The sequence below is a fragment of the Poromitra crassiceps genome, assembly GCF_964638095.1.
Source record: "Poromitra crassiceps genome assembly, chromosome: 17".
NCBI classification, from domain to species: domain Eukaryota; kingdom Metazoa; phylum Chordata; class Actinopteri; order Beryciformes; family Melamphaidae; genus Poromitra; species Poromitra crassiceps.
The window spans coordinates 7,525,806-7,553,521 of record NC_139635.1 but is presented as its reverse complement, the minus strand read 5'-3'; the positions used below and the strand labels follow the sequence as shown (position 1 = coordinate 7,553,521).

The 27,716-nt window shown below is 47.2% G+C and overlaps 2 protein-coding genes across 3 annotated transcripts in view; both read left to right on the top strand.

The window, feature by feature from the left end:
- LOC310791806 (DELTA-stichotoxin-Hcr4b-like) overlaps positions 1-27,716 on the top strand; it is a 403,187-nt gene that overhangs the window by 160,272 nt on the left and 215,199 nt on the right. The gene's annotated exons all lie outside the window — the stretch shown is intronic.
- Positions 9,485-27,716, top strand: part of LOC310791740 (uncharacterized protein) — a gene marked incomplete at its 5' end in the record, with an annotated part of 39,461 nt that continues 21,229 nt past the window's right edge. Inside the window, one exon of the mRNA XM_083653396.1 lies at positions 9,485-10,052. Coding sequence (XP_083509522.1) covers positions 9,485-10,052 — 568 coding nt within the window. The remainder of the gene's footprint in view (positions 10,053-27,716) is intronic.

Below are 27,716 nucleotides of genomic sequence, written 5' to 3'. Positions count from 1 at the left end.
CCCGCTCATGTGCTCCGCCCCATAGAGGCATGTCGTAATAGGGATGAATTCAAACATTTAGCCCACCATACCATGGAGGGCTGGACTGTACAGTATTGCTGTGAAAAAGTTACATTTGATTGTGTCAAGTGTTACACGTTATATTTTTAACTGAGCTTTGCGGAATTACCTCAACACAATTGTGTATCAGCTTTAAATGTCCATATATACAGCATTAAACAAACGACCAGCAGCATTCAAATGTGCAAAAACATTATATTTATTGAAATGTGGTGATCATGTCACATTACATAACGTTATGTCCAAATGGTCTACTGCCCAGAAGTGTCACTTTACATGTTTGTTAGGGAATTATTTTCATTATGTTAAACCAGCATTTATCTTCCATAATGCATTTCAATAATGAGAGACTAGAAGGAAAGTATGATAAACTTTAATGATAAAACAAACAACACTTAGATTTGGCGAATGACTCCAAGGTATGATGACGCTCCTCTGAGATGAGAGGAGGACGTCAGTGATTTCTAGGATAGAGAACCCCCATAGGGAGTTCTACTGGAGTCATGACATTGGTGGTGTTCAGGGGAGGAGGAGGAGGGGCGAAGCAACAGCTACGCAGGATCAGCAGCTATGGGTGACAAACAGGGTGAGTTACAACTTGCAGAAGTCTGAAATAGAACGTCATTTAGGTGATTGGCCAACAGCCGAAGAGAGGGAAAGTGTGGGAGACATTGATTGGACAGGGATAAAGGGGGCGTGCATATTTATGAATGGCTGATGTAACCTGAGGGCGTTGCTGCAGGGGAGAGAGAGATGAATGGAAAGGAACCATGGATTAGTGAAAAACTCTCGTAACGGGACAAGCCCCGTCTTTTATTGTCACACGAACACCACAACACATGCATGCGGCCACAACACACTCATGCTGACGGTGGCCGGTGAAAAGTGTCCTCTGCATTTAACCCATCCAGGCATGTCCTTTCCTCCGGGGGGCAGGCCAGGAGCAGTGGTCGCTTTCTCGTACAGCGCCTGGGGACCAACTTTGGATGTTGTCGTCACTGGTCGGATGACGATGACGATCTGATCTTCTGCATGTATTTAGTGAGGGGGTTATATACGGAGGAACCCCCTGGGGGAGCACGGGGAGAACATGCAAACTCCACACAGAGAGAAAGGCCCTTACGACGAGATAACCCACCTGGGCAGTAGGCACTGAAGATATGGGGGGGAACACAACCACAGCACCCACAGTGTCCCAGGCGAGAATCGAACTCAGGACCTTCTGAATGTGAGGCGACAGCTCTACCACTGAGCCACCGTGCCCCGTGGGATGGATAAACAGTCATTGACTAGTGAAGTAGTCTTCATTATTGAAAACAGTCTGAGACATTATTTCAATAATGAGAGACTAGAAGGAAAGTACGGTAAACTTTAATGATAAAACAAACAACACTTAGATTTGGCGAATGACTCCATGGTATGATGACGCTCCTCTGAGACGAGAGGAGGACGTCAGTGATTTCTAGGATAGAGAACCCCCAAAAGGAATATAAAGAAAATTGGACAAATGAGATGCCTGGAGGGGATCATGGAGCTGGCCAAATTAAAACAAATACATGAAAAGACAATTAAGCCTAAATTAGGGCCAGGTTAGATTAATTGAAACATGATATTTGGCAATGGGGATACATGCAGGGAATACATACATGCAATCATGCATACCTGCATACATGTATTATTATACACGAATGCCTACATTTCAATACCTGTGACTTATCCCGGCTTGACCTCAGCCATCCGAATGCACTTCAATTCGTTCACACTGTGACTTATCCTGGGCATGACCTCGGCCTCCGGTTGCACTTTACATTCACACTGAGACTTATTCTGGGCTCGACCTCGGCCTCCGGTTGCACTTTACATTTACATTTATAATGTGACTTATCCTGGGCTTGACCTCAGCCAACCAGTAACACTCAACATTTACACTGTGACTTATAACGGGCTTGACCTCAGCCAACCGAAAGCACTTTACATTCATACTGTGACTTATAACGGGCTTGACCTCAGCCACCCGAAAGCACTTTACATTCATACTGTGACTTATCCCGGGCTTGACCTCAGCCATCTGACAGTACTTTATATTCATATTGTGACTTATCCCGGGCTTGACCTCAGCCAACCGGTAGCACAATAGCAAAACAGGGTAAATGGGGTATGACATTGCAAAGGGACTGAGAGTGAACCACCACCAAGATATGCATTAATGACTTACCTCCATTTAGGGAAGGAGGGATCTTTGAGCTGACAGAATGGCATCTAGCTCTGGACGGACGTAGGAAGCATAGGCTGAGGATGACCAGCGTCCTAGTTGTTGTAGGGAGGCCGAAGACACCCCTTGCATGGCAGCCGTTGTGGCTGCACCAATCCTAAAAGAATGGCTAGAATACTTTTCTGCAGGGAGGTTACACATCTGCAGAGTTAACTTAAAATGATGAATAAACCATGATCTAGTAATATGCTGATGAGGTGAAATCAGAAAAAGAGGTGAAGAGGGGCCAGTAGGAATTCTAAGATTTAAATATTGCATCATGGCCAAATAAGGGCAAAAGGGGGCTTGAATTTGAGCTATGCTAATTGAGCAGCACCACCTGATTTGGCATGTTTGAGAAAAAGACTATAAAATGCAGAATGGAACTTTAAATCAGAGAAGGTGACATCCCGAGAGGGATCAAAACTAGTAAGGGATGTAAACTCACTGATTCTAAGAAATCCATAAAAGGGCAGAGAAAACACACAATTTAACAGAGAATATATATAAGGGGAAAAAATGCCATTTCTAAGGCCGGTTAACCCATTGATACCGGCGCGCCTTCTCTAGACTGGCCCTCTAAACCTACTGCACGTTTGTAAACAGCCCCTGTAAACCGGCCTTTTTCGGAGAAGTTGCCAGAGCGGTCGGCGTTCACTAAAACCTTCATATCTCAGGCTCTATAGCACATATAAACATAAAATAAAAAGCATTTGAGAGCTTAACCCTTTGGCTTTTCGTATTATATTTGCCCTAACGTTAATTTTTTTTTTTTTAATTTTTAACCCCCAAAAATAAAAATAAAGATTCTAACGCATTTTAAGAAATGTTAAAGCAGCTACGAGCAACTTTTTCGATTGTTATTAAACAGTATAATTACAATATTGATGCATCACATCTTACCTATAATAGTAGCTGAGACCAAAGCCGTGTCAATTGGAGATTGCTCCCTTAGGTGATTATTAAGTCTGTGTCTGTCTAAACTCGCGTCAACAGGGGGCTCTCTCTCTCTCTCTCCTACGGCCGGCCCGGCTACACCCGGAAGTGAAACGCGGAAGTGAAACCCGGAAGTGAAACGCAGCTGCCTGCCTACGCCGTTTGCGCTGCCTAGCAACATAACATAAACAATGTGAACGCCACGCATACTCTCGGGAACATCTCTCTTTATATTCTAACAGGTTTTTTGGAAGTTATTTTGTGGTTATGGCTGAAGTGGCTGCTGCAAACCGTTTCATTTCACTTCCTGATCTGCCCTGGCCACAGACAGACTAACACTGGCCGATTCACTCGGGGTTCAAGCGAGACTACTCTGCGTTGGTCTCGTCGACTATTAGAGGTAAGATGTGATGCATTGATATTAAATTTATACTGTTTAATAACAATCGAAAAAGTTGCTCGTAGCTGCTTTAATCAAGATTACGGCAAATGTAACCCTTCCAACTAAAAAGCCACGGGTTTAAGCTCTCAAATGCTTTTTATTTCATGTTGATAGCTACTATAGAAGCTGAGGAAATTTTTGTTGAACCCTTGACAATTACTGCAGCCTAACGTTATCGTTAAAAAAGTAACGTTAGCGACCTCCGTTTTGCAGTCGTCTTGAAATACGGCAAATTCGCCAAAAAGTCACTCACCCAATGAGCCTTGGCTAGCGTGTCAACAGTCACATCATAATATGGGTGTGGAATCTTCTTATTCATTGATCTCTTCGCCCCCAAAGTAAGTTATACTCCGTTCAGTTCATCAGCATTAGCATTCACTTAGCTTACTGTCTGAGACGCGGCCATGCAGAATTGCCACCGTGCAGCAGAAGAACGTGCAGTAAAACCTTGAGGCTATTGCAGATTGGAACATGAGATAAATAAATCTGAAATTAGGTCAGCAGCATTAATTTCATGCTAAAGTTTAATGGGAAGTATTGCTGGACCGGCGCTTCCTTGATGTTGTGTGTAGTTCGAGCTTTGAAAAACTGTCCACAGGGTGGAGGCAACAATAAAAATAAAAAACTACAAAACCCACAATGCATTTCACCTCCGCCACGTCTATTTCAGCAAATCATGATGCATGTAATCGGTCACATGTCTTGAAACAGTGATATACACGTACTACGCATATGTGTCGCAGCCGGCATGAAAGGTAAAATGACACGCCCGTTGCCGTCGGTGTTAAAGGGATATACACGCAAATGCTGCATCCGGTATCAATGGGTTAACAGCTGATGCAAAATGGAAAGTGTTATAGGCCGCCTGGAATCAGGAACAGGAGGAAAAACTTTAGATATGCCTTTTAATAGTAATTTAATCGTAGGATTGGCAAACAGACTGGGAAAATTGGGATCAAGGCACCTGGCCTGAAATTGAATGCCCGCCACCAAACTACTAATGTAGGGAGGTTGCAGATGGCGGACATCTACACAAAATGTTATAAAAGCACAAACAGTAGTAATCAAAATAGGATGAACAGGTAAACTTATAGAAAGGCAAAACATAGAAAACATACGCCATGCTGCGTCACACGCTTTGACTGTGGAATCTGCTAACGCTTTCCTCATATAAAATTGGGCTGAATTGAGCAAATGGGTTATAAAGGGATTGTGATCTAAGAGAGGGTGAGGGCAGAGAACGGAGGGATTGGAGAAGGAGAAAGGAGTTATTTAATGATTGTGAACATGGTGGGTTAAAATGTTAAGGACAATTATTTTAAACTTTGTTTATCCCCCCCTCCCCCGGTTAGAGAGGTTGATTGTGTGTGTGTGCGTGCGTCCGTGTGTCTGCAGAAACGTCTAACCATATTTGACCAGTGTTGGGCACTCATTACTAAAAAAGTAATATATTACATATTACTCGTTACTATTTTCAAAAGTAATATTATTACTTTACTTATTACTCCATGCCAAAAGTAATTCGTTAGATACTCGTTATATTACTTTTCCGTTACATTCCACACAAATGGCAATAGGCCTTTTTCACTGCAGCGATTTTGTGTCTAAAAGGCAGGAGGTAACACAGGTGCACCAAGATGTTAATTAGGGCTTTCAACTTCCAGTCCATTTAGGTGTTCCAGTGCTGGAGCCTTAATTAGTTAGTTGGTTGCACCTGTGTATACTCTGTCTTCTAGACACAAATGGCCGTTGTGAAAAAGGCCCATGGCGTTTTTCTCATCAAAATGCAGACTTTGCGGTGCGAATGTGTGAACTAGGTCTATTATGTGCCGTTCCATTTAAACTAATCGCTTTGCCAGAGCACAGCTTCCTACAAAGATGCTTGATGAAGAGCACACCTGGCTCAAAGTGATGACTGACAAGATGCAATCTTTTAAACAGCTTCTGTTTTATAGAATGCAGTATGCACTGCCAATGCAAACTCAATACGTATAGGCTACATCTTTGCTTAACAAGTTTGTGTCACAAATAACGTTAGCTCTGCAACATTAACATTAACCTGACAATAATAACAGCAATGTTTGATGTCCACCAGCTTGTGAGTTTTTACGTTATCTCTGTATTTTAACAGTTTTCCGGTTTCTGTTGTGCTGTCCTCTCGTCTCGTAACGTTAACGTTAACGTTAGGAAGTTTGAGCTCATGTTTTTCACAGTGGAAAGAGTGTTAGTAGCCTACCTGTCCTGGACACCGTTTACATTTGACTTTGATGTTCAATCGTGTCACCTTTCTTCCCGACAAAAACAAAGTCATGGGAATATATCCAGCCACGGATTTTCCTGCGGGCAGAGAGGGAGGTGTGCTGCCTGTTGCCTGGTGCTCTGAAGTGCTCTGCGGTGACGTCACCTTGTTTTGGGAGCGTTAAAAGCCATGCTGCTTGTGATCAGTGAATGCCGACTGCGTGTCGTTTTGCAGCGCAGCGGCATCACAGAATGGACTCAACAAAACATGTAACGACTAACGTAACAAGCTCGTTTATCTTGAAGTAACTGTAATATTATTACTTATATTCTATTGTAATTCGTTACACTACTCGTTACTTGGAAAAAGTAATATTATTACAGTAACGAGTAACTAGTAACTCGTTACTTCCCAACACTGTATTTGACCTCCTGTTTGTTGGCTTGATGATAATGACCTTAGGGGTTCCAGGAAAGAATGTTGTGTTACACTTTCTGGGCTTCAGCTCTGTTATGCTATTTTAGCTCTCCCAAACTGTGAACATGAAAAGTGGAACACATAGCACCAACTGAAAAAAAAGAAAAAAAACGAGGCTATTTACAGCTTCTCAACTGTATGCTGAGGGCCTGTTTCATGTAGACTTTGGGCCCTATCTTCCCCCTGGCCTTAGGCGCTAAACTGCCGTTAAACGCAAAAAAAACACGCTTTGCGCCTGACTCAGGAAGATAGCATCATGCTTTTAGGCCCCGAAATGTGCTTTACGCCGAAGAGGCGTGGCACAGTGCCAGAATAGGCCAGAATAGGCGTTGCAGCCTTAAATACCGGCCTAACGATATCTTCCCTCCTGGCGTTAATTTAGCGCTTAGCGCTTTTCAAAACCAGGCCTTATTCAGTGCGCCGGTTCTATGACTGTGCGTAATTGCGTGGACCTCTCCTCTGCCATCTCACTCTTTGTCCCCTCTCTCTCTCTCTCTCTCTCTCTCTCTCTCTCTCTCTCTCTCTCTCTCTCTCTCTCTCTCTCTCTCTCTCTCTCTCTCTCTCTCTCTCTCTCTCTCTCTCACTCCCTCTCACTCCCTCTCTCTCGCGCGTCAGACAGGCACAATGACCGATGGAAAAAAAGTTGTTATACCGTAGTTTTGAGCCCCTGTCATTCAGAGGCTGTTGCATCATCCTACCTGTGTGCTCCCCTACCAAAGCCACACATGTGAAATCTCCCAGTATGCATTGTGGCTAATCAATTTGACAAGAAATAGCAACCAAATCAGCTTAAATAGGCTAAGTGGTAGATCGAAATAATGTTTCTGTTAACACAACATGCAATTGTAGAACATTTCAATATTGGACAAAGTAAAATCTCGAAATCAAAACACAACCCTATGTGAAACATATATGTAATCCTGGTGGTACTGTATATATATCCCTCGCAGATCTAACGTGATTTATGAGTGACAGCCGTAACACGGTTCTACTGTGACTTCCTACTGTGATGTCGCTCCAATAAGACTTGGCTTACTTCACATTTACTTCTACAATAAAAACACATTTATGCAATGACTTTACATAATGTAGGCTATATTTATGTGCATCATCCTACCTGTGCAGCAGGGGAGAGAAAACTATATAATTCTGGACAAACGTTCACCAATCAAATCTCATCATGACATAGGGATAGGCTATATTTCTAGCCAATGCATTTAGAACATTCTTTTCACTTTGATCTTGCTATAGTGTAGCGTATTTACATGCTTGCAGTATTTAAACTGCAGTGAGACTGGTTTGAGAAGTATAATAATATGGAATAATAGATATGGAGACAGATGGGGAAAGAGGGAGGGGGGAGCTCAGAGCGCCTTGGCTTTTCTGAAGCCGGACTGGATTGGAGCTTAAAGGAGAATTTCGGTTTTTTTTAACCTGGACCCCTCTCCTCACATTAATTATGATCTGACGACTCACCCAGCGATCTCCGCAGCGTTTCTGGCCGTCCTAGCGTTGTTCTGAGATCAATAGCGTCCAAGCCAGTCGTAAAATGGAGCTCCGAGGGGGCCAAGTGGGAGCCTGTCTTTCCTGCATCTAAATAGCCATTTTTATTCCCGTTTTCGCCACATATCGTCATAATCTCATCCCTCAACAAGCACCAGAGTGATATTTCCCCCCGGGCTGTTTCCTGGACTCTCCCAGGGATCAAATTACCTCATTCGTGATCTCGGTCACCAAGTCTGGTAAAGTCCCGCGATACTTTCCTGCTGGCCAGTGTATCGTTCCAATTTTAGTATAGCCTACTAAACTGGAACGATACACGACCGCACGCCAGTCTTCTCTGTATCATTCCAATTTAGTAGGCTATACTAAAATTGGAACGATACACGACCGCACGCCAGTCTTCTCGGTATCGTTCCAATTTAGTAGGCTATACTAAAATTGGAACGATACACGACCGCATGCCAGTCTTCTCTGTATCTTCCAATTTTAGTAATTGGAACGGTCGCACGCCAGTCTTCTCTGTATCGTTCCAATCTTAGTATAGCCTACTAAATTGGAACGATACAGAGAAGACTGAATTTTAGTATAGCCTACTAAATTGGAACGATACAGAGAAGACTGGCGTGCTACCGTTCCAATACTAAAATTGGAACGATACAGAGAAGACTGGCATGCGGTCGTGTATCGTTCCAATTTTAGTATAGCCTACTAAATTGGAACGATACCGAGAAGACTGGCGTGCGGTCGTGTATCGTTCCAGTTTAGTAGGCTATACTAAAATTGGAACGATACACTGGCCAGCAGGAAAGTATCGCGGGACTTTACCAGACTTGGTGACCGAGATCACGAATGAGGTAATTTGATCCCTGGGAGAGTCCAGGAAACAGCCCGGGGGAAAATATCACTCTGGTGCTTGTTGAGGGATGAGATTATGACGATATGTGGCGAAACGGGAATAAAAATGGCTATTTAGATGCAGGAAAGACAGGCTCCCACTTGGCCCCCTCGGAGCTCCATTTTACGACTGGCTTGGACGCTATTGATCTCAAAACAACGCTAGGACGGCCAGAAACGCTGCGGAGATCGCTGGGTGAGTCGTCAGATCATAATTAATGTGAGGAGAGGGGTCCAGGTTAAAAAAAAACGAAATTCTCCTTTAAAAAGGAAGCTTGTTATTCGTTTACTGCACTTCTCCAATCAGCAGGTTGTGCATAATTTTATGCTTAAAAGGCGTAGTTATAATGCTTAAGGCCGCATGTAGTGCCGACACCGAGTGCGTGGGTCCACGCCCAATGATCTGCGCTGCGTCAGGCGCTGGGCGCAGATTATAGGCCGATGCAACGATAGAGGGCATTCGTGTATGTTGTAATGATATAATATTGTATGCGTTTGTGTTATTATTTTGGTTCGTTTTAGTGTCACTCTGTGTTTTGTTTGTTCTGTGTTGTATGATTGTCCTTTGGTGATTTGACTGCTGACAGACAGAGGGTGAGACAGACAGACACAGACAGACAGACAAGCAGACAGACAGACAATTCATTCCCTTCCGTTCTATGCTAACTGTCTCCAGCAGATCATGGATTTCATCAGTCCCATCCTGACGGCATCGAAGGCCATCTTCGACCTATGTGGGCAAGTGAAGGCCAATAAGGAGGAATGTCAGGATGTCGCCCGGCGTGTCCGACAGCTGGAGACTTTGGTGGAGGCAGTGCAGCAGCGGGGTCCAGGCCAGACCACCACCAGCCTGGACAACGTGCTGGAAGATCTCCTCCACACCCTGACTTTGGCAGAGGAGCTGATCAAGAAGCACAGCTCAGGCAGCACCGTGGCCCAGCACATGAAGGCCTACAGCAACAAAGACGACTTTGAAAATGTGAACACAGAGCTCAGCAAAGCCCTCGATGTGCTGTCCGTCTTTGTGGAGGTGAAGCAGCTTGACGTGGGCGAGAAGCAGCTTGACGTGCAGGCGAAGCAGCTTGAAGTGCAGGAGAAGGAGCTTGACGTGCAGCTGAAGCAGCTTGACATGGAGGCGAAGCAGCTTGACATGCAGGAGAAGCAGCTTGGCGTGGAGGTGAAGCAGCTTGAAGCGCAGGAGGAGCAGGTCGATGTGCTGAAAGAGATAAAAGAGGAGCTGATGAACAAAGGTGAGGGACACTCTTTTCTCTTCTTTACCCTTCCTCTATGTACAGTACGTGGAGTGACATAACAGGTGGGAGCTGGGTGTATATACAAATAGAGTACCTCAAGAATGATAGCACTTCCAGTACGCAATGGGATTTTTGTATGGGAATTTGGGTTAAAGGAACACAGCAACATTTTGGGAGATTCGTCTATTTGCAATGTTCCTTATAGTAAGACGAAAAGATAGACGCCTTTATCTTCCATGTGCTTGCATCCATCTTCTCGGGGGCTTTTCTGTTTGCATGTTCTTCCCGTGCTCCTGGGTTCCTCCATACAACATCGGTATGGACCCCTACTAAAAACATGCAGAAGATCATCACCTGACCAGTGACGACAACATCTGAAGTTGGTCCCCGGGCGCTGTACACAAGAAAGCTGCCCACTACCCCTCAGAGGAAGGACAAGCCTGGATGGGTTAAAGGCAGAGACTGTATTTCACCGGCCACCGTCAGACGCGCGCGCGTGTGTGTGTGTGTGTGTGTGTGCGTGCGTGCGTGCATTGTGTGTGTGTGTGTGTGTGTGTGTGTGTGTGTGTGTGTGTGTGTGTGTGTGTGTGTGTGTGTGTGTGTGTGCGTGCGTGCATGCGTGCGCGCAGTGCCGCGGTGGGTGGGTGGGTGTTTGGGTGGGTGAGAGAGAGTGCTGCTGCTTTTAGGGGTTATAAGTGTTTTTGTGCGGTTGTATGTGTGGTTGTCTTGTATCTGTCTGATCACCATGTTTGACTTTTAATGTGACTGTGAATGTGAGTGACAGATTGAGTTCACCTTGTCAAGTTGAATGTCACACCACATTTCATTTGAAAGTTATGAGGAAGTCTCAGAGCTGCTGTGAAACTTGGACAATGAAGTCTTATCTTTTTGAAAACAACACAAGGAATGTTGTCACACCTGTTGGACAAGTCTTTTGTTTATGAACATCACAACACACATAACTCATTGCCCATATCTCAATCTAACCCCACGCTAAACAAAATAGAACTAAGAACTAAGTAACTAACTAACTAAACACACACAGAACTAAGATGAACAAGACAAAAACATGGTGACAACAATGGGTCAGATTGATAAAAATCAATCATTATTATCAATATCAAAGAAAATTATTAACTTGTGGAAAATGATTATCAAAACTATATCTATACTATAAATGACTAGTTCAAAAAACTTGAGTCCTTGCGAAGTTTGTGTTCAGCAAGTTAAACAAAGAAGGATCACTTTTGAAGCATAAATTAGTTTTTTTTATGGTATTTTCAGCTCTCTCTGACGTCTTCACTCCCAGTTTCTTGGAAAATCTCCCATTCAAATTGGCAAAGGACTGCCTCACCTATCTTGGCTTGACCATACCCAGAGATACTAAGCTTATATTTAAGTTGAATTTTGGTGATTTTGTTTTAAGACTTAAACAATGTATAGAAAGCTGGAAAGTCCTGCCTTTGTCAATGATTGGTCGTATAAACTCGATCAAGATGGTCTCACTTCCCAGGTTCCTCTATATGTCAAAACCTTCCCATTTTTCTTACATCAGCTTTTTTTCAATGAACAGGACTCCATAATTCTGTCCTATCTGGAATTATAAGAACTATAGAATTTAAAAAATTCACTTGCAAAAACCCAAGTCTGAAGTAGGGCTGGCCTTACCAGTGTTTAGGCACTACTACTGGGCTGTCAATACTAGGGCTCTAATGTTTTGGCATCAAGAGACCCCTGGCGACTTAACTCCCGGGGCCCACCTGTGGCTGAAAATGGAGGCCAGCTCTATTGCCAACTCCTCTCTGCCAGCCATGTTATTTTCTAAGCTAGAGAGGCCCGGGACTTTACAAAATGTCAGTTTTGTTACAAAAAACTGTCAGAATTCTAAACTAAGTTAGTGTTTTGAGTCCACCAAATTTGTCTGTCCAAACCAATTTGTTTCAATCACTCTTTTCCATGGTCAGACAGAAACTACCATGCCTGGGGTGAGAAGGGGCTAGTTTCCATCAAAGACCTATACATAGATGGTCATTTTGCATCGTTTGCTCTACTGAAGAGGAAGTTTGAGTTGCCCGGCACAGACTGGCTCAGATTCCTGCACGTCAGAAATTTTGTTCGATCCAAGATTTACACCTTTGAAGTCCTCCCAAATTAACATGCTTTTTTCGATCTATTGCTGAGCCCTCCTCACTTCAAGCATCTTCCTCTAGATTTGTATGTCTGTTTGACAAGTGCAACATGGCCTCTACTGAGAGGATTAGAGAAGCATGGCAGGGGGAACTTGGTATTGATATATCTGACATTATATGGGAGAGGAGTCTGTCTGTGGTACAACTCTGCTCACTTAATAGCAGACACCAGCTGATCCAATTTAAAGTCACTCAGCATTTTCACTACTCCAAGCATAAATTACACAGGGTCTTCCCTTCTGTCTCGCCACTGTGTGACAGGTGTCAGAGGGCACACTATCTCATACCTTCTGGTTCTACCTTAAGAGACTACACACAACACCAAACCAGATTTAACAATATTTATTGAATTTAAGATTGTCTTTGGCGGAGAGCTCCTTGGCCAAAAGGGAGATCAGCACGTGACGGGGAATCGGCCACGTGACGGTGGATCAGCCACGTGACGGCGGACATGCCATGGATTGGCAGGTGCGTCGGAACCCTCCCCCAAAAAATGTATTTAACAAGACTTAAAGAAATGTAATCTTGAACTTTGAGTCCCATTTAGCTCCGAACATAGGCCATTGAGACGGGTGAAGTGGCATAACTTTAAATGTATCCGAGATGTCGGCTTTAGCTAGCTAAGCCCCTGGACCGGCTATCTTAATCAGGTGGATAGCGTCATCAATTGAACCATAATATAGTGAGAACAGCTCAGATGGAATCATGCTATTAATGCTAGGGCAGGGGCCGGATCGGGGAGCGGACATGTCTAGGATAAGTCGTTTCTTCCCCGAGTACTTCCTAGTTGCTACACCCAATGGATTTGTGCGAAACACAGGGAAGGGCGGGTTGCTGAAGGGACCAATCATAAACTCTTTATTAATCTCCTTCTCGAATAATGCGGTTACAGTGACCGGCTCTTTCAATGCGGATTGAAGATTAGCAGCTATGTAAGAGCCAGTGAGCTCGGAAAGGACACCCACCCGGAAACCCTGTGACAAGCCGTTTAGAAGATAATCTACTAAGACTGGGTCGGGATGGTCAGAGAGGGCTTCAGCAAGGGCAGGGATGTGAATAGGGGTGGAGGGATGTTTCCTCAAAAAGGCTTGGAAAGCCGAGGGAATTTCCTCTGCTGGGCCCCTCTGCCAGCTGGGCGCATGTGGCGAGGGCACACAGATTTGGGGTGGGGGTCCTTGCAGAAGCTACAGACATGAGAAAAAATACATTTAGCGAAACTGCACACATGTTCATTATAATTGTTACAGATGGGGATGTTATTGAAAAGTGGACCTCTCTTCCTCTGGCATCGTAAGAGAAAGGTTTTTCTGCAACCCCGGAGCTAGTGGATGGCATGGTGGACCCCTGAGATGTGAAGAAGGAGCGGGGCAGGGCAGCAGGTGTGTTAGATGGGAATGTCATGCTGGGGCACGTGTCGGCTGTGTGGCCGACTGCCTGGCAGGACACTGCGCGATGGCCACCGACGTGGAGGATGAGCAGCTCAGTGTCGATACACGACCAGTCGAGCAGGGAGTTGTAGCGGGGGATAAAGATGGTAAATGGTAAATGGCCTGCTTTTAAATTAGCGCTTTTATCCAAAGCGCTTTACAATCAGTAGATAGTCTACATTCACCCATTCATACACCGATGGCGGCAGGCTGCCACGCAGGGTGCCTACACACCATCGGGAGCAAGGAGGGTTAAGTGTCTTGCCCAAGGACACAGCGACAGCAGCTGGGAGGGAGCGGGGATCGAACCGCCAACCCTTGCGTCATTGGCCGACCCGCTCTACCTCCTGAGCTAAAGCCGCCCCTCCCAGGGGAAGAGGGCGGATTTTGCTGAAAACTCACGGTGATAGTCATAGAAGATGTTCCCACCATAGCGGCGCTTCAGCTCGCAGATCAGGGCAATGTAAGAATCAAGCTCTTGCCTACGGGCAAGATAAATTTAGCAGATTGTGTCTCTAAAGACACTGAAAGCCGTAACGAACTCGCAGATGTTAAGGGGCCTGTACAGACGGGGATCAGATGCCTTGACTGAAACCGCCACGTCGCCCTCGCAAATTGTGCGGCTGATGGACTCAGGAGAGGGGAGGAGGAGGGATGCCAGATTAATGTCCCTGCCCAGGAGAATATCGGTTTTATTTTTGGGGGAAATTGCAGCAATAGGAGAGATGAATGGCTTACCAGAGGGGGCAGCAGGGTTTGCTGTAGCTAAAGTGAAGGCTTGGCTCTGCTGGCCTTGGGCTGGAAGGGCAGGAGGGGCTGGAAGTGGAGGGGCGGGCTGTGAGCTGGGGCCGGCGGACCCTCCACCTTCGATGAGATTGAGGCGGGTATTGATGGCCCCCACTGAGTTGGCTAGGGAAGTGACAGCGGACAAGAGCATTGACATGGCTGAAGGGTCGGGGATGACAACGGTAGCGTTAGGGGCAGCGCTTCCCTCTGCAGATGTTGAGGGGGCAGGGGGTGCTGATGCAGGTGTAGCCGGGGGAAAAGGTAGGGGGTTTGGAATGGCAGGGGAATGGGCAGGGAGGAGGAGAGGGTGAAAGGGGTTCGGCCAAAGGGAGATGGGCTGGGTAGCTGTACTGGGATGACATGATACTGCACTGATGGGTCTCCAACCACTCCTGGTGGGCCAACAGCTTGGCCTTGGTTGAAATAAATCATTAGGGGGGTTTGGGCATAGCTACCCACTATTTGGGCTCGCTGCATTTGTGAATGAGGGAAACAGCAACTGTATGACAACGACAAGTTTGAGGGGGAGAAAGCTCAAGAACGACTCACATATGCCCAGATCGATCAGAGCTGATCTGACTTGGGAATCAGACCAAACGGAGAGGTCATCAGAAGAGGAGAGCCTTGAGCTGCGGCGGAGCGAAGACGGTGCATGGGACAGCCGAACCAGAAGCTGGAGAGTCCGACATGATTTGACGCTGCAGTGCAGAGAGGAGAGAAATAGACAGGTAGGAGGGGAACTCCTTTTAAACAGACCGCTTGGAAAAATGGCAGGCTGTTATTGGATAATTGAACATGATGACATAACTAGTTCCGTCTCTTGGTATAGAACTTCCGTAAACTCCCATTTCTGCCCTTCATTAACGGGATTCTGGGCCAAAATATTTGATTGGTACTCTAAGGCCTACAAAATAACCCTACAACCAGAGGCAGAACTCGCCATCTTCGGCTGCTCGGAGTCCTCTCTGAACTTCCCTACAGCTGTGCAACAATCTCTGACACTGGGGACAACTGTCGCCAAAAGACTCATTCTGAAAGAATGGAAGTCCTCTTCAACTTCTTTTTAGGTGTGGCTGATTGACATGGTCTCTGTTGTACAGATGGAGAGACTCAGGTCCCTGAGAACCAACTCACTTAAAAGGTTCTCAGCTATCTGGGACCTGTTTTTGGCCGACTTTGATGAGGTCAAGAATGACAAGTGACTGAGGCTAGGGGTGACGGATGGCTTGCGTGGCCGGTGTCTCATGGATCCTATGTACATTATCTCTTACGAACACATAAGCACCTTATGCGACTAGTAGCACCACATTGTAATGTTAAATGTTGATGTTTTTTTTCCTTTTTCCCCTGTGTCTGAGCCAGTTTGTCTTGTTCGTTTATTGCTCTCTAAAAAACGGAAAATAAAATATTGGGGGGAAAATGACAATCACAATCTAGTCTACCTCAGATCCAGATATACCCAGATGGTAAGAAAACTGTCTGTGACCTCCAGGACAGTGAGGGTATGGTCAGATGAAGGAACGGAGGCTCTTAGAGCCTGTTTTGAGGTGACAGACTGGCAGGCACTCTGCGACCCACATGGCGAGGATATTGATGGGATCACAGAGTGCATTACGGACTACATTAACTTCTGTGTGGATTGCAACATACCCACAAAGGAAATAAAATGTTTCCCTAATAACAAGCTCTGGGTAACTAAAGACATCAAGGCCATCCTGAACGCCAAGAAAAGAGCATTTAGGTTGGGGGATAGAGATAGGATCAGAGCCATCCAGGGGGAGCTGAAAGTGAGCAGCAGAGTGGCAAAGGAGGGCTACAGGTCGAAGCTCGAGGCGAAGCTCCAGAAGAACAACATGAGAGAGGTATGGAGGGGTGTGAAAGCCATTACGGGCTTCAACAGAGCTGGTGGTGGGGGGGTGGAGGGGGGGGTTGATCGGGCCAACAAATTGAATCTGTTTTTCAATAGATTTGATACAGCTGGCCCAGGGGCCCCCTCCCCCGACTCTCCTGACTGTAGGATACAAACAGCAGCCCCCACCACACGGGTCTCCCCCCCCCCTCCCTCTGGCTCTGGCTGATGGCCCACCTTCCCCTCCCCCTCATCCCCAGGCTATACCCCGTCACCCAGAGACGAGGCTACACCCCCCCTCCCCCCCCGAAGGGCTTCAGAGCTGATGATGCCACTCCCCCCCCCCACCCACGCTGACCATCACAGCGGACCAGGTGAGGAATCAGCTTATGAGACTACACACAAGGAAAGCAGCTGGCCCGGATGGCGTCAGCCCCATGGTGCTCAAAGCCTGTGCCCCCCAGCTGTGTGATGTGCTACAGCTGATCTTCAACAAGAGCCTGAGTCTCCAAAAGGTCCCCGTGATGTGGAAAATGTCCTGTATCATTCCTGTACCGAAAAAGCCAAGACCTAGTGGCTCCAACGACTACAGGCCGGTAGCTTTGACGTCCCACATCATGAAGACCCTGGAGAAACTCGTCCTGGAGCAGCTCAGGCCTATGGTCAAACCATCCCGTGACCCCCTCCAGTTCGCCTACCAGCCCCGACTGGGAGTGGAGGACGCTGTCATCTACCTTACCAACCGCGCCTACGCCCACCTTGACAACCCGGCCAGCACTGTGAGAGTCATGTTCTTCGACTTCTCCAGTGCTTTCAACACCATCAGGCCGGCTCTACTGGGTGAGAAGCTGACGGCGATGCGAGTGGATGCCCCCCTGGTGGCCTGGATTGTGGACTACCTGTCTGGCAGACCACAGTATGTGTGCCTGCAGAACTGTGTGTCAGACAGAGTGGTCAGCAATACGTGAGCACCACAGGGGACAGTCTTCTCTCCCTTCTTCTTCACCATCTACACCACAGACTTCACCTACCAGACAGAGTCTTGCCACCTTCAGAAGTTCTCTGACGACTCTGCGATAGTGGGATGTATCAAAGATGGCGACGACGATGAGTATCGGGATGTGGTGGCCAACTTTGTAACATGGTGTGAGCAGAACCACCTGCAGCTCAACGTGTCAAAGACAAAGGAGCTGGTGGTGGACCTGAGGAGGGTCAAGGCTCCGGTGACCCCCGTTTCAATCCACGGGGTCAGTGTTGACATAGTGGTGGATTACAAGTACCTTGGAGTGTACATTGACAATAAACTAGACTGGGCTAAGAACTCTGATGCACTCTACAAGAAGGGGCAAAGCCGTCTCTACTTTCTGAGACGGCTGAGGTCCTTCAACGTCTCCCGGACCATGCTGAGGATGTTCTATGAGTCGGTAGTGGCTAGTGCCTTCCTTTATGCTATTGTGTGCTGGGGCAGCAGGCTGAAGGCAGCGGATGCCAACAGACTCAACAAACTGATCCGTAAGGCCAGGGACTTGTGGGGCTGGATCTGGGCTCTCTGACTGCGGTGTCAGAGAAGAGAACGTTGTCCAGGCTACGCTCCATCATGAGCAATGACTCGCACCCACTCCACGGCGTGCTAGTCAAACACAGGAGTACATTCAGTGAGAGACTGATTCCACCTAGATGCAACACGGAGAGGCACAGGAAATCATTCCTGCCTGTGGCCATTGGTCTATTTAATGCCTCTCTTAAAAGAGCACCTCGGAGACGCTCAGTCCCCCTGAGACTGAGCCAGCCGATAGGCTAACTGAAAAAAGTGCCTGGTTGAGCCACGTGTAACGTATAGGGCAAGCCGAATAATATAATAATCCAAAAAGGTTCATGACGTCTGACTTAGTTTTACACTATTAGATATTTCATGTGAAAAGACGTTATTTTTTGTTTTTGTCATACCTGACAGTTTCAACTGCTTTGCTTCCTGCAGCCTTCTTCAGAGACGTCACGTGATGTTGCTGTGACGTATATATGGATGGTTTATGTGGGTTTGGCCATCCCACCTACATAGGTGGGATGGCCTCTGAAGAAGGCTGCAGGAAGCAAAGCAGTCGAAACTGTCAGGTATGACAAAAACAAAAAATAACGTCTTTTCACATGAAATATCTAATACGAATAATATAAGTTCAGTGTGCAATAAAGACAATTGGCACTTAAGGTATACTTACTCTACGTATTTTGCTTACTTAGACGTATTCCACTTATTTTGCTCCTATCGCATTTAATACTGTTTATTCCATGCTATGTTGTGTTCTTATTCTTATTCTTATTCTTCTTATTCTGCTTATTTTACTATCGCATTTACTACTGTTTATTTTATGCTATGTGTGTTATGTGAGCGAGCTACTGTAACTTGTCCCAATTTCGCCCCGGGGATCATTAACACGTTCAGTGCCAGCGACGCCATATGGCGTCATTAGAAATTTACCGTACAGTGCCAGCGACGCCAAATGGCGTCATAACTCCAAATTGTTTTTTTGACGGGGGGGTGTCGATCTAAGCTTCTTACGTCGCCTCTAACAATATTGTAGCTATTGGAGGTCGATAACCTATTTTACAAACCCATTAGGTGGCGACAGCACTCTCCTGATCAGAGAAAAAGGAGCCAAACACACAGAAATAGTCACTGGTGAAAATGAGGAAATCGCATTGCATCCGTCCGTATGCATCGACGTGCCTCCATAAACGAGCACAACGCCAGCTGTGCCCCCAGCAGCAGCATCCGCTGTCACAACTGAGCACTTCCATGTACGCTGCAACAGCACATTCACATAATCAGCATTATTATTCCGAACTGGAAGCATGCCAGCCCGTGACAAACACACGCGGAACCAAAAAGCTGAATGTCGCGCACCATTCACTGTGTGTGCGCAGCAAACTCAGCAGAGACTGAGAGCCACCAGACACATAAGACACACCCAGGAGGCGTGTGCAGTTGAGGGGGGGGGGGGGGGGGGGGGGGGAGCACGGAGAGCAGCAGAGCAGCATACACTTCACCCAGACAGACCCAGACATCAGAAAATTAGCTTCAGAGTCAGAGATGTGCTTGAAATGTTTAATTTCACAAAAGGCTCATTATCTCAGCTCGTAGAAAAAAAGGTATTTTTTTCGTTCAATCAAGCTATCTTCTCCGGCTCATAACTAAAGAACGGAAAATGGGATCAATAAACTTTTTTTTGCAGGTGATAGAAGAGAGTCTCATCGTTATTTGTGCGTGTTCAGTGTTTACATAGTAATTATTAAAAAAATTATATGACTGTTTTAAAATGCATTGCGGCCTATGTGGCACAGCAAGCAACCTTTTGCCCAAGGGCCGTGGCACTGAAAGTGTTAAAGTCTTTCTGATTCTGATTCTGATGTGATTTTCACGAGAAAAAGAGATGGACTGAATCAGTGTGACGTGTAGTCTGTGGCTAAAAGCATAGATTGTATAAGGAGAGGACATAGTCAGTGTGATGTGTAGTCTGTGACTAAAAGCATAGATTGTATAAGGAGATGGAAAGGGTCAGTGTGACGTGTAGTCTGTGACTAAAAGCATAGACTGCATAAGAGATGGACAGAGTCAGTGTGACGTGTAGTCTGTGACTAAAAGCATAGATTGTCCTAGAACCTCCACAGCGCAGATATATGCCTCCGCCAACAAGTAGTCGACATCCATGTCTGTCCAGACTTTGATGTTTGGGCCACATTTGATGAAATTCCGTCGAGGCGTTCCTGAGATATCGTGTTAATCAGCTTGAAAATGGCATTCTAGTTAATGTTGTAAAGATGGGCATTTCAACATGAGGGTGAAGCCAGCCTCAAGTGGCCATTCGAAGAATTACAGCTTTTATCACTTCCGCAGCTTGCTGCCTGGCCGAAATTCACGATTTGATTAGAAACAAATTAAATAATTTAATCGACTGTTTCTCATAGCTAGGTCTTAGGACCAAGTCCACTTTAAAGGGATAGTTTGGTTTGTTTGAAGTGGGGTCCTATCAGCTAGTTCGATACACTAACTTAATTAGGTACAGTGTTCAGGAGGCTGGGCGCATTGTGGAACGAGACCGCGCACTCAGAGCAGCAGCCAAACCAGCCTTTTCATTTGCCAGCATACTGCTGGCAAATGTTCAATCGTTGGAAAATAAACTTTGTGAACTAAGAGCGCGTGCACAATACCAAAAAGACATAGCGCGATGCAATGTTCTGTGCCTAACGGAAACCTGGCTTACTCCTGACACAACGGACCACTCTATCGCGCTACCAGGATTCAGTGTATTCAGAGGAGACAGAAACGAACAATCCGGTAAGAAGAAGGGAGGGGGCGTATGTCTTATGATTAATGAAAACTGGTGCGTGAACAACACAGTCATAGGAAGATACTGCTCGGAGGACCTAGAATATGTAATGGTACAATGCGTGCCGTTCTGGAGTCCGAGGGAATTCACGACAGTCACCATCATGGGTGTATACGTTCCTCCACAAGCGAACGTGACTGTCGCACTGAAAGAGCTGCAACGCGCCATCAGCGCACAGGAGACAAAACAACCCGAAATGGCCCTGGTGGTGACTGGGGATTTTAACAGGGCAAACCTGAGAGGCAGAATGCACACATTGTACCAGCACATTCACTTCCCCACGCGAGGCAGTAACACACTGGACAAATGTTACTCAAACATCCGACATGGCTACAAAGCCGTCCCTCGCCCCCCTTTCGGCAAATCGGACCACGCCTCCATTCTACTTGTACCCAGGTACCAACAAAAACTAAAAAGACAACCCCCAGCATTCCGAACCACCCACTGCTGGTCAGACCAATCAGACGACATCCTGAGGGACTGCTTTGACCAAGTGGTGTGGGAGGAGTTCAAAGCTGCAGGAGACCTGGGCGAGTATGCAGATACGGTGTCATGCTTCATAAAGAAGTGTACCGACGACATAGTCCCCACAAAAAGAGTCAAAATAATGCCGAACCAAAAGCCTTGGGTCAACAGCGACGTCAGGGCTGCCCTTCACGCCAGGACCACCGCCTTCAGCTCTGGCACAACTGACCAATACAAGCAGGCACAATATGCCCTCCGGACCGCTATAAAAATAGCACGGAGAGATTATGGAAGGCAGCTGGAGTCAAAACTGGACACTAACAACCCCAGACACCTGTGGAGAGGGCTCCATGCTGCCACAGACTTCAAAGAGGTGAAACGACAGAACCCCAGCACGTCACCCACCCTACCGGCCGAACTCAACGCGTTCTACGCTAGGTTCGACCCCTCTGCCAGAGCGCCTCCCCTCCTCCCCCCCCCCCCTCTCCCACCCCTCTCCCCCTCTCCTCCCCCCCATCCCTCCTCCCCCCCACCACCCCTCCTCCTCCCCTCCCCCCCCCCCCTCCCCCCCCCATCACCCCTCTCCTCCCCCCCCTGCCACCTCTCCCTCCCCATCACCCCTCCCCCTCTCCGCCCCCCCACCACCCCTCCTCCTCTCCCCCCCCGATCACCTCCCCTCCCCCCTTCCTCCCCCCCACCCCTAACCCCCCCCACCCCCCCCCATTCCCACCTAACCACCAACCCCCCACAGACCGCCCCCTCACCATCACTGAGGATGAAGTGTGCCGGTCGTTCCTGCGTATCAACCCACGCAAGGCGGCCGGCCCGGACGGCATCCCCGGGCGGGTCCTCAAGGCCTGCGCCCACCAGCTGGCAGCCGTGTACACAGACATCTTCAACCAGTCCCTCTCCCTCCGACGAGTTCCCTCCTGCTTCAAGGCAGCAACAATCATCCCCATTCCCAAACAGCAAAAAGTGACCAGCCTCAATGACTGGCGCCCTATAGCCCTCACGCCAATAGCCAGCAAGTGCCTTGAAAAGCTGGTCATATCAAAGATCCGTCCCACACTCCCCCCGGACCACGACCCGCTACAGTTTGCATACCGCCCCAACAGGAGCACAGCGGATGCAGTGGCACACGTGCTCCACACCGCCCTGTCCCACCTGGAGGGGAAGGACACCTATGTGAGAATGCTGTTCGTGGACTACAGCTCAGCATTCAACACCATAGTACCCTCCAGGCTGGTAAGCAAACTCAGGGACCTGGGACTAAACACAGCGATGTGCGACTGGATCCTGGACTTCCTGACAGACCGCCGCCAGGTGGTGAGGGTGGGCAACCTCACCTCCTCCCCGCTGACCATCAGCATAGGAGCGCCCCAGGGGTGCGTCTCCAGCCCCTTCTGGTACGACCTCTACACCCACGACTGCGTGGCGACTCAAACTTCAAACACCATCGTGAAGTTTGCAGACGACACAGCAGTCGTGGGGCTGATCTCGGGGGGCGACGAGACGGCCTACAGAGAGGAGGTGAGGGTCCTGGAACAATGGTGCCAGGACAACCACCTCTCTCTGAACGTCTCCAAGACCAAGGAGATCATTGTGGACTACAGGAGAGGGGGGGGCACACACCCCCCAATCACCATCAACGGCACAGTGGTGGAAAGGGTGGACAGCTTCAAGTACCTGGGAGTCAACATCCACCAGGACCTGACCTGGGCCGGCCACACCGCCACTGTTGTGAAAAAGGCCCAACAGCGAATACACGGACTCAGGCGCCTGAAGAAGTTTGGGCTAAGGAAAGAAATCCTCAGGGACTTCTACAGAGGCACCGTTGAAAGCCTGCTGACTGGCTGCTTCACCGCCTGGTACGGGAACTGTACCACCATGGACCGCAGGGCGCTACGGAGGGTGAGGCGCGCGGCCCAGCACGTAACAGGAGACGAGTTGCCAGAACTGCACGAACTGTATAACCAGCGGTGCCTCAGGAGGTCCCTGAAGATCATCAAAGACACAAACCATCCCCACAACAGCCTGTTCTCCCTGCTACCCTCAGGGAGGAGATACAGGGTTCCAAAAGCACGCACAAATCGCTTGAGGAACAGTTTCTTCCCGCAGGCCACGAGACTCCTTAACATACACAAATAGTGTAGTAGTCGTACCGTACCGTACTGCAGCTGCTACCATTATGTATGCCTAATGTTTAATTGTATGTCTAACAAGGTACATGCTATTTGCACCTGTATGTCAATTACGTCGAATTTAAAATGTCTGAACACGTCTAACGTATGCACAATGCCTAATGTTTAATTGTATGTTTAATAAGGTACATGCTATTTGCACTGTATGTCAAATACGTCGAATTAAAATGTCCGAACACGTCTAACGTATGCACATGACATGTGCACCTATGTGCAATGAATATGCCACTGACTTGTCTTATCGCTATTCTGCCTCATTGCCTATTGCTGCTTAGTATTGCTTATTGATGCCTATTTCTTATTGCCTATTGCTCATTGCTTGTTGCCTATTTGTACTATGTCGTAAACGGAGTCCACAGCACAAGAATTTCACAGGTGATACTTGTACCATGGAGTGACAATAAAAATCTTGAATCTTGAATCTTGAATCTTCTCTGTAAGTACGGGGGGTCAACAACTAAAACGTAATTTAGCCACCTAAAACAACGCCCACCTAAACAAATCGATATCTGTGTACATGCACGCTCTATTTTGACAATTTTCAGCGCTTTACTTTTCCGCAAAACAGCAGTTTCATTCGGCACTGCTTTTTCTCCCAACCCTACAACTACCGTATTCCTCCGCTAAAAGCCAGCACAGAGCACAGAGCCGTGGTTTACAAAACAGGAAGGCTTAGAAGAGAGATAAAACACTGACTTACTTTAGAGACAACAAGTCACCTGGCCTCTCTGGTCTGGGACGTTTTCCACAATTTATCCTGGGAATGGGGAAAAAGGTCTCCAGGGCACCCCGGCATTTAGGCAGCAGGCGCATCTCTCTTTCTGCCTGTACACTCTCTGCAAAAGTTCGTCTTCTGTATTCTCTCTGGTTCATAATTGTATCCTCTTGTCACAAAGGTGAATGGCATATCATCCTCGCTATCAAAATCACTCATCGTTCGTGTATTCTATTTGTTGTGTCTTCACTAACAAACCGGGAGAAATAAAATACCCCCAAATAACTGCGGAGTAATCCAGTGCTGCGGCTTTGTGCAGGATTTTAGCGGAGGAATACGGTAGTTGTACGGTTGGGAGAAAAAGCAGTGCCGAATGAAACCGCTGTTTTGCGGAAAAGTAAAGCGCTGAAAATTGTCAAAATAGAGCGTGCATGTACACAGATATCGATTTGTTTAGGTGGGCGTTGTTTTAGGTGGCTAAATTACGTTTTAGTTGTTGACCCCCGTACTTACAGAGAAAAGGCTGGTTTGGCTGCTGCTCTGAGTGCGCGGTCTCGTTCCACAATGCGCCCAGCCTCCTGAACACTGTACCTAATTAAGTTAGTGTATCGAACTAGCTGATAGGACCCCACTTCAAACAAACCGAACTATCCCTTTAAATACATTTAATTTCATTCCACCTTACTTTTAACCTGGTAAACCAGCCCGTCACGTGAACTCACATTTCATTTGGTTCTCCGTGACGGTCTGCCCCCGACACCATGGGGGGATTTTAGCAGGGGCGGGAGCATGGGCGGGCGTAGTTGCCTTGACAGACAACTCCTTCAGCCAATCAGCTTCGGATCCAATCAAACCCAAATCCACTCGGGAGAATGGCAAAAACATATTTTTTATATGTTGCGGCGATACTCCTGTACTTGTTTAATTGTTGTTATTGAGTCTATTTCTGCAATAACTGCACTTTATGGCTGTTTAAACTAGACAAACGCTGACATGACTCCTCGAGAAGATCAGGCAAGGAGGCGGCCATTACTGTTTTGTTAGTGCAGTGCTAGTGGCGTTCCTGATTGGCCAACTTGCGCTGTCAATCACAGCGGTGTCGCTGATTGGCTCTTCCGCTCTTCCGCTTCTGCTAAACCCCCCCACTGGCGTCGGGGCCAGACCGTCATGGAGAACCAAATGAAATGTGAGTTCACGTGACGGGCTGGTTTACCAGGGTACCTTACTTTCACATTAAACTGTCATATTTATAAATATATAAATGAACACACCTCCACCCCTGCCCCAGTACACCACGGCGTGCCTCAAGGCTCCGTGCTTGGACCTCCCCTCTTCACCACCTACATGCTTCCCCTCGGCCAGATCATCCGCCACCATGGTCTAAACTTTCACTGCTATGCTGATGACACGCAGTTATACATCTCCACAAAACCATCCACCCACCTCCCCCCTCAGGCCCTTGTCAACTGCCTCCGTGAAATCAAATCCTGGTTATCATCAAATCTCCTCAAACTCAACAGTAAAAAGACCGAGCTCATGGTTGTGGCACCGGCGGCACTGCTCAGGAAGGTTGGAGATCTCCTCCTCGATGTAGACGGCTGCTCCATCTCACCATCCACTGAAGTCCGCAACCTGGGCGTCATCCTTGACTCCACTCTCTCCTTCCACTCCCACATCAAAACCATCACCAAATCTGCCTTCTACCACCTCAGAAACATCTCCCGACTCCGGCCATCACTCTCTGATTCCGTTGCTGAAACCCTCATACACGCCTTCATCACCTCCCGCCTGGACTACTGTAACGGAGTCCTGTTCGGGGTTCCCAACAAAACCCTGGACAGGCTCCAATATGTACAGAACTCAGCTGCCAGGGTTCTGACCCGCACCAAACCCTGGCAGCACATCACTCCCACCCTCATCCACCTCCACTGGCTCCCGGTCAAGTCCCGTATCCTGTATAAAATCCATCTCCTCACCTACAAATCCCTCCACGCCCTCGCCCCCCAGTACCTGTCTGACCTCCTGCAACCCTACACCCCGTCCCGAAACCTGAGGTCCTCCAACTCGGGTCTCCTCTCCATCCCCCACTCCCGCCTGCGGACCTTTGGGGCTAGAGCCTTCAGCGTGGCTGCCCCCACCCTTTGGAACTCTCTCCCAGCCGATATCCGCAATGCCCCATCACTGGCTTCCTTCAAAACTCTACTCAAAACCCACCTGTTCAACACAGCCTTCCACAACTAGTCGTTTCTGTTCTTTGTTGTTCTTTGTTGTCATCTATGTGTGTTCATCATCTTTTTGTGCTCTGTGAAGCGCCTTGGGTTCCTTGAAAGGCGCTATATAAATCTAAGCTATTATTATTATTATTATATTTAATGGTTTAGGTCAATTTACTACATTATTATTTAATTACATTACACCTGAATGGCATTTTTTTTAATGACTTATTTTTTGTTACAAACTGCCAAAAATGAGCCAATGAGATACAGCAGCGATACTCTGTGCATGTCTGTCTGTATATGGAGAGATTGTGACATCTCTGTCTGCCTGTCAGTCTGTGGATAGATGGCGGTGCTGTGTTTGAAAAAGCTGGAGGCCTAACTTACTGTATGTATTTTTAAAGTCAATAACATTCAGTAGGCTAAATAAAGGAGCTGTCTGTTTCATTACTTTATATCTACATGAGAAATAAAGAAAAAAGAACAAAAATCGGTTATAATCAGGGTGGGAATTTCGTCATTTTAGGGGCAAGGCCATTTGGCCTTTGGCATCGCATATTTTTTTAGGGCACAAGGCCACATGCCAGTAACCTGACGCTGCCAGATGGACGGTTTAGCTCCACATAGGTTTCACTAAACCAGTCGATCTGGGAATGCAGTAACCAGACCCGCTGACGGAGGCGGGCACTTTTTCCAAGCTACTTGGCAGGTGATTGTATGACCCATCTGTCTATCACCGCTGGTGGGTGTTAACTTCAACCAATCAGATCGCCGAAGGTGCCTGTGCCTGATCTCCGTGGTATTCATTGATTGAGTCCTCACTGTCGTAAAGTCACCTTCGAAGCATGAAGTTAGATTATAATGAACTAGTTGTGTGGCTTAGCCTTCCCAAATGTTGAGGGTCGTTTTTTAGAATTTAATACATAGAATTGGGAACGTTACATTCAATTTCATTCAGACTGCCTGTCACTTCCGTGGCGGCAGCCATGTTGACGAGTGAAAAGAACTACAAAGACCATGTACCCACTACTTGCCCAGACGAGCCTGAGCCCGCCTAAGGCTGCCGCTGATTCGTCGGGCCGGCATGGTTCGGCCAATCATCTTAACTGCCTGTGCATGACAAGATGGATTACGTCGAGAGAATCTCTTTTGATCTCGCGAGGTTATCCATCTGTTTTTGGCCGACTTTGATGAGGTCAAGAATGACAAGTGACTGAGGCTAGGGGTGATGGATGGCTCGCGTGGCCGGTGTCTCATGGATCCTATGTACATTATCTCTTACGTACACATAAGCACCTTATGCGACTAGTAGCACCACATTGTAATGTTAAATGTTGATGTTTTTTTCCTTTTTCCCCTGTGTCTGAGCCAGTTTGTCTTGTTCGTTTATTGCTCTCTAAAAAACGGAAAATAAAATATTAGGGGGAA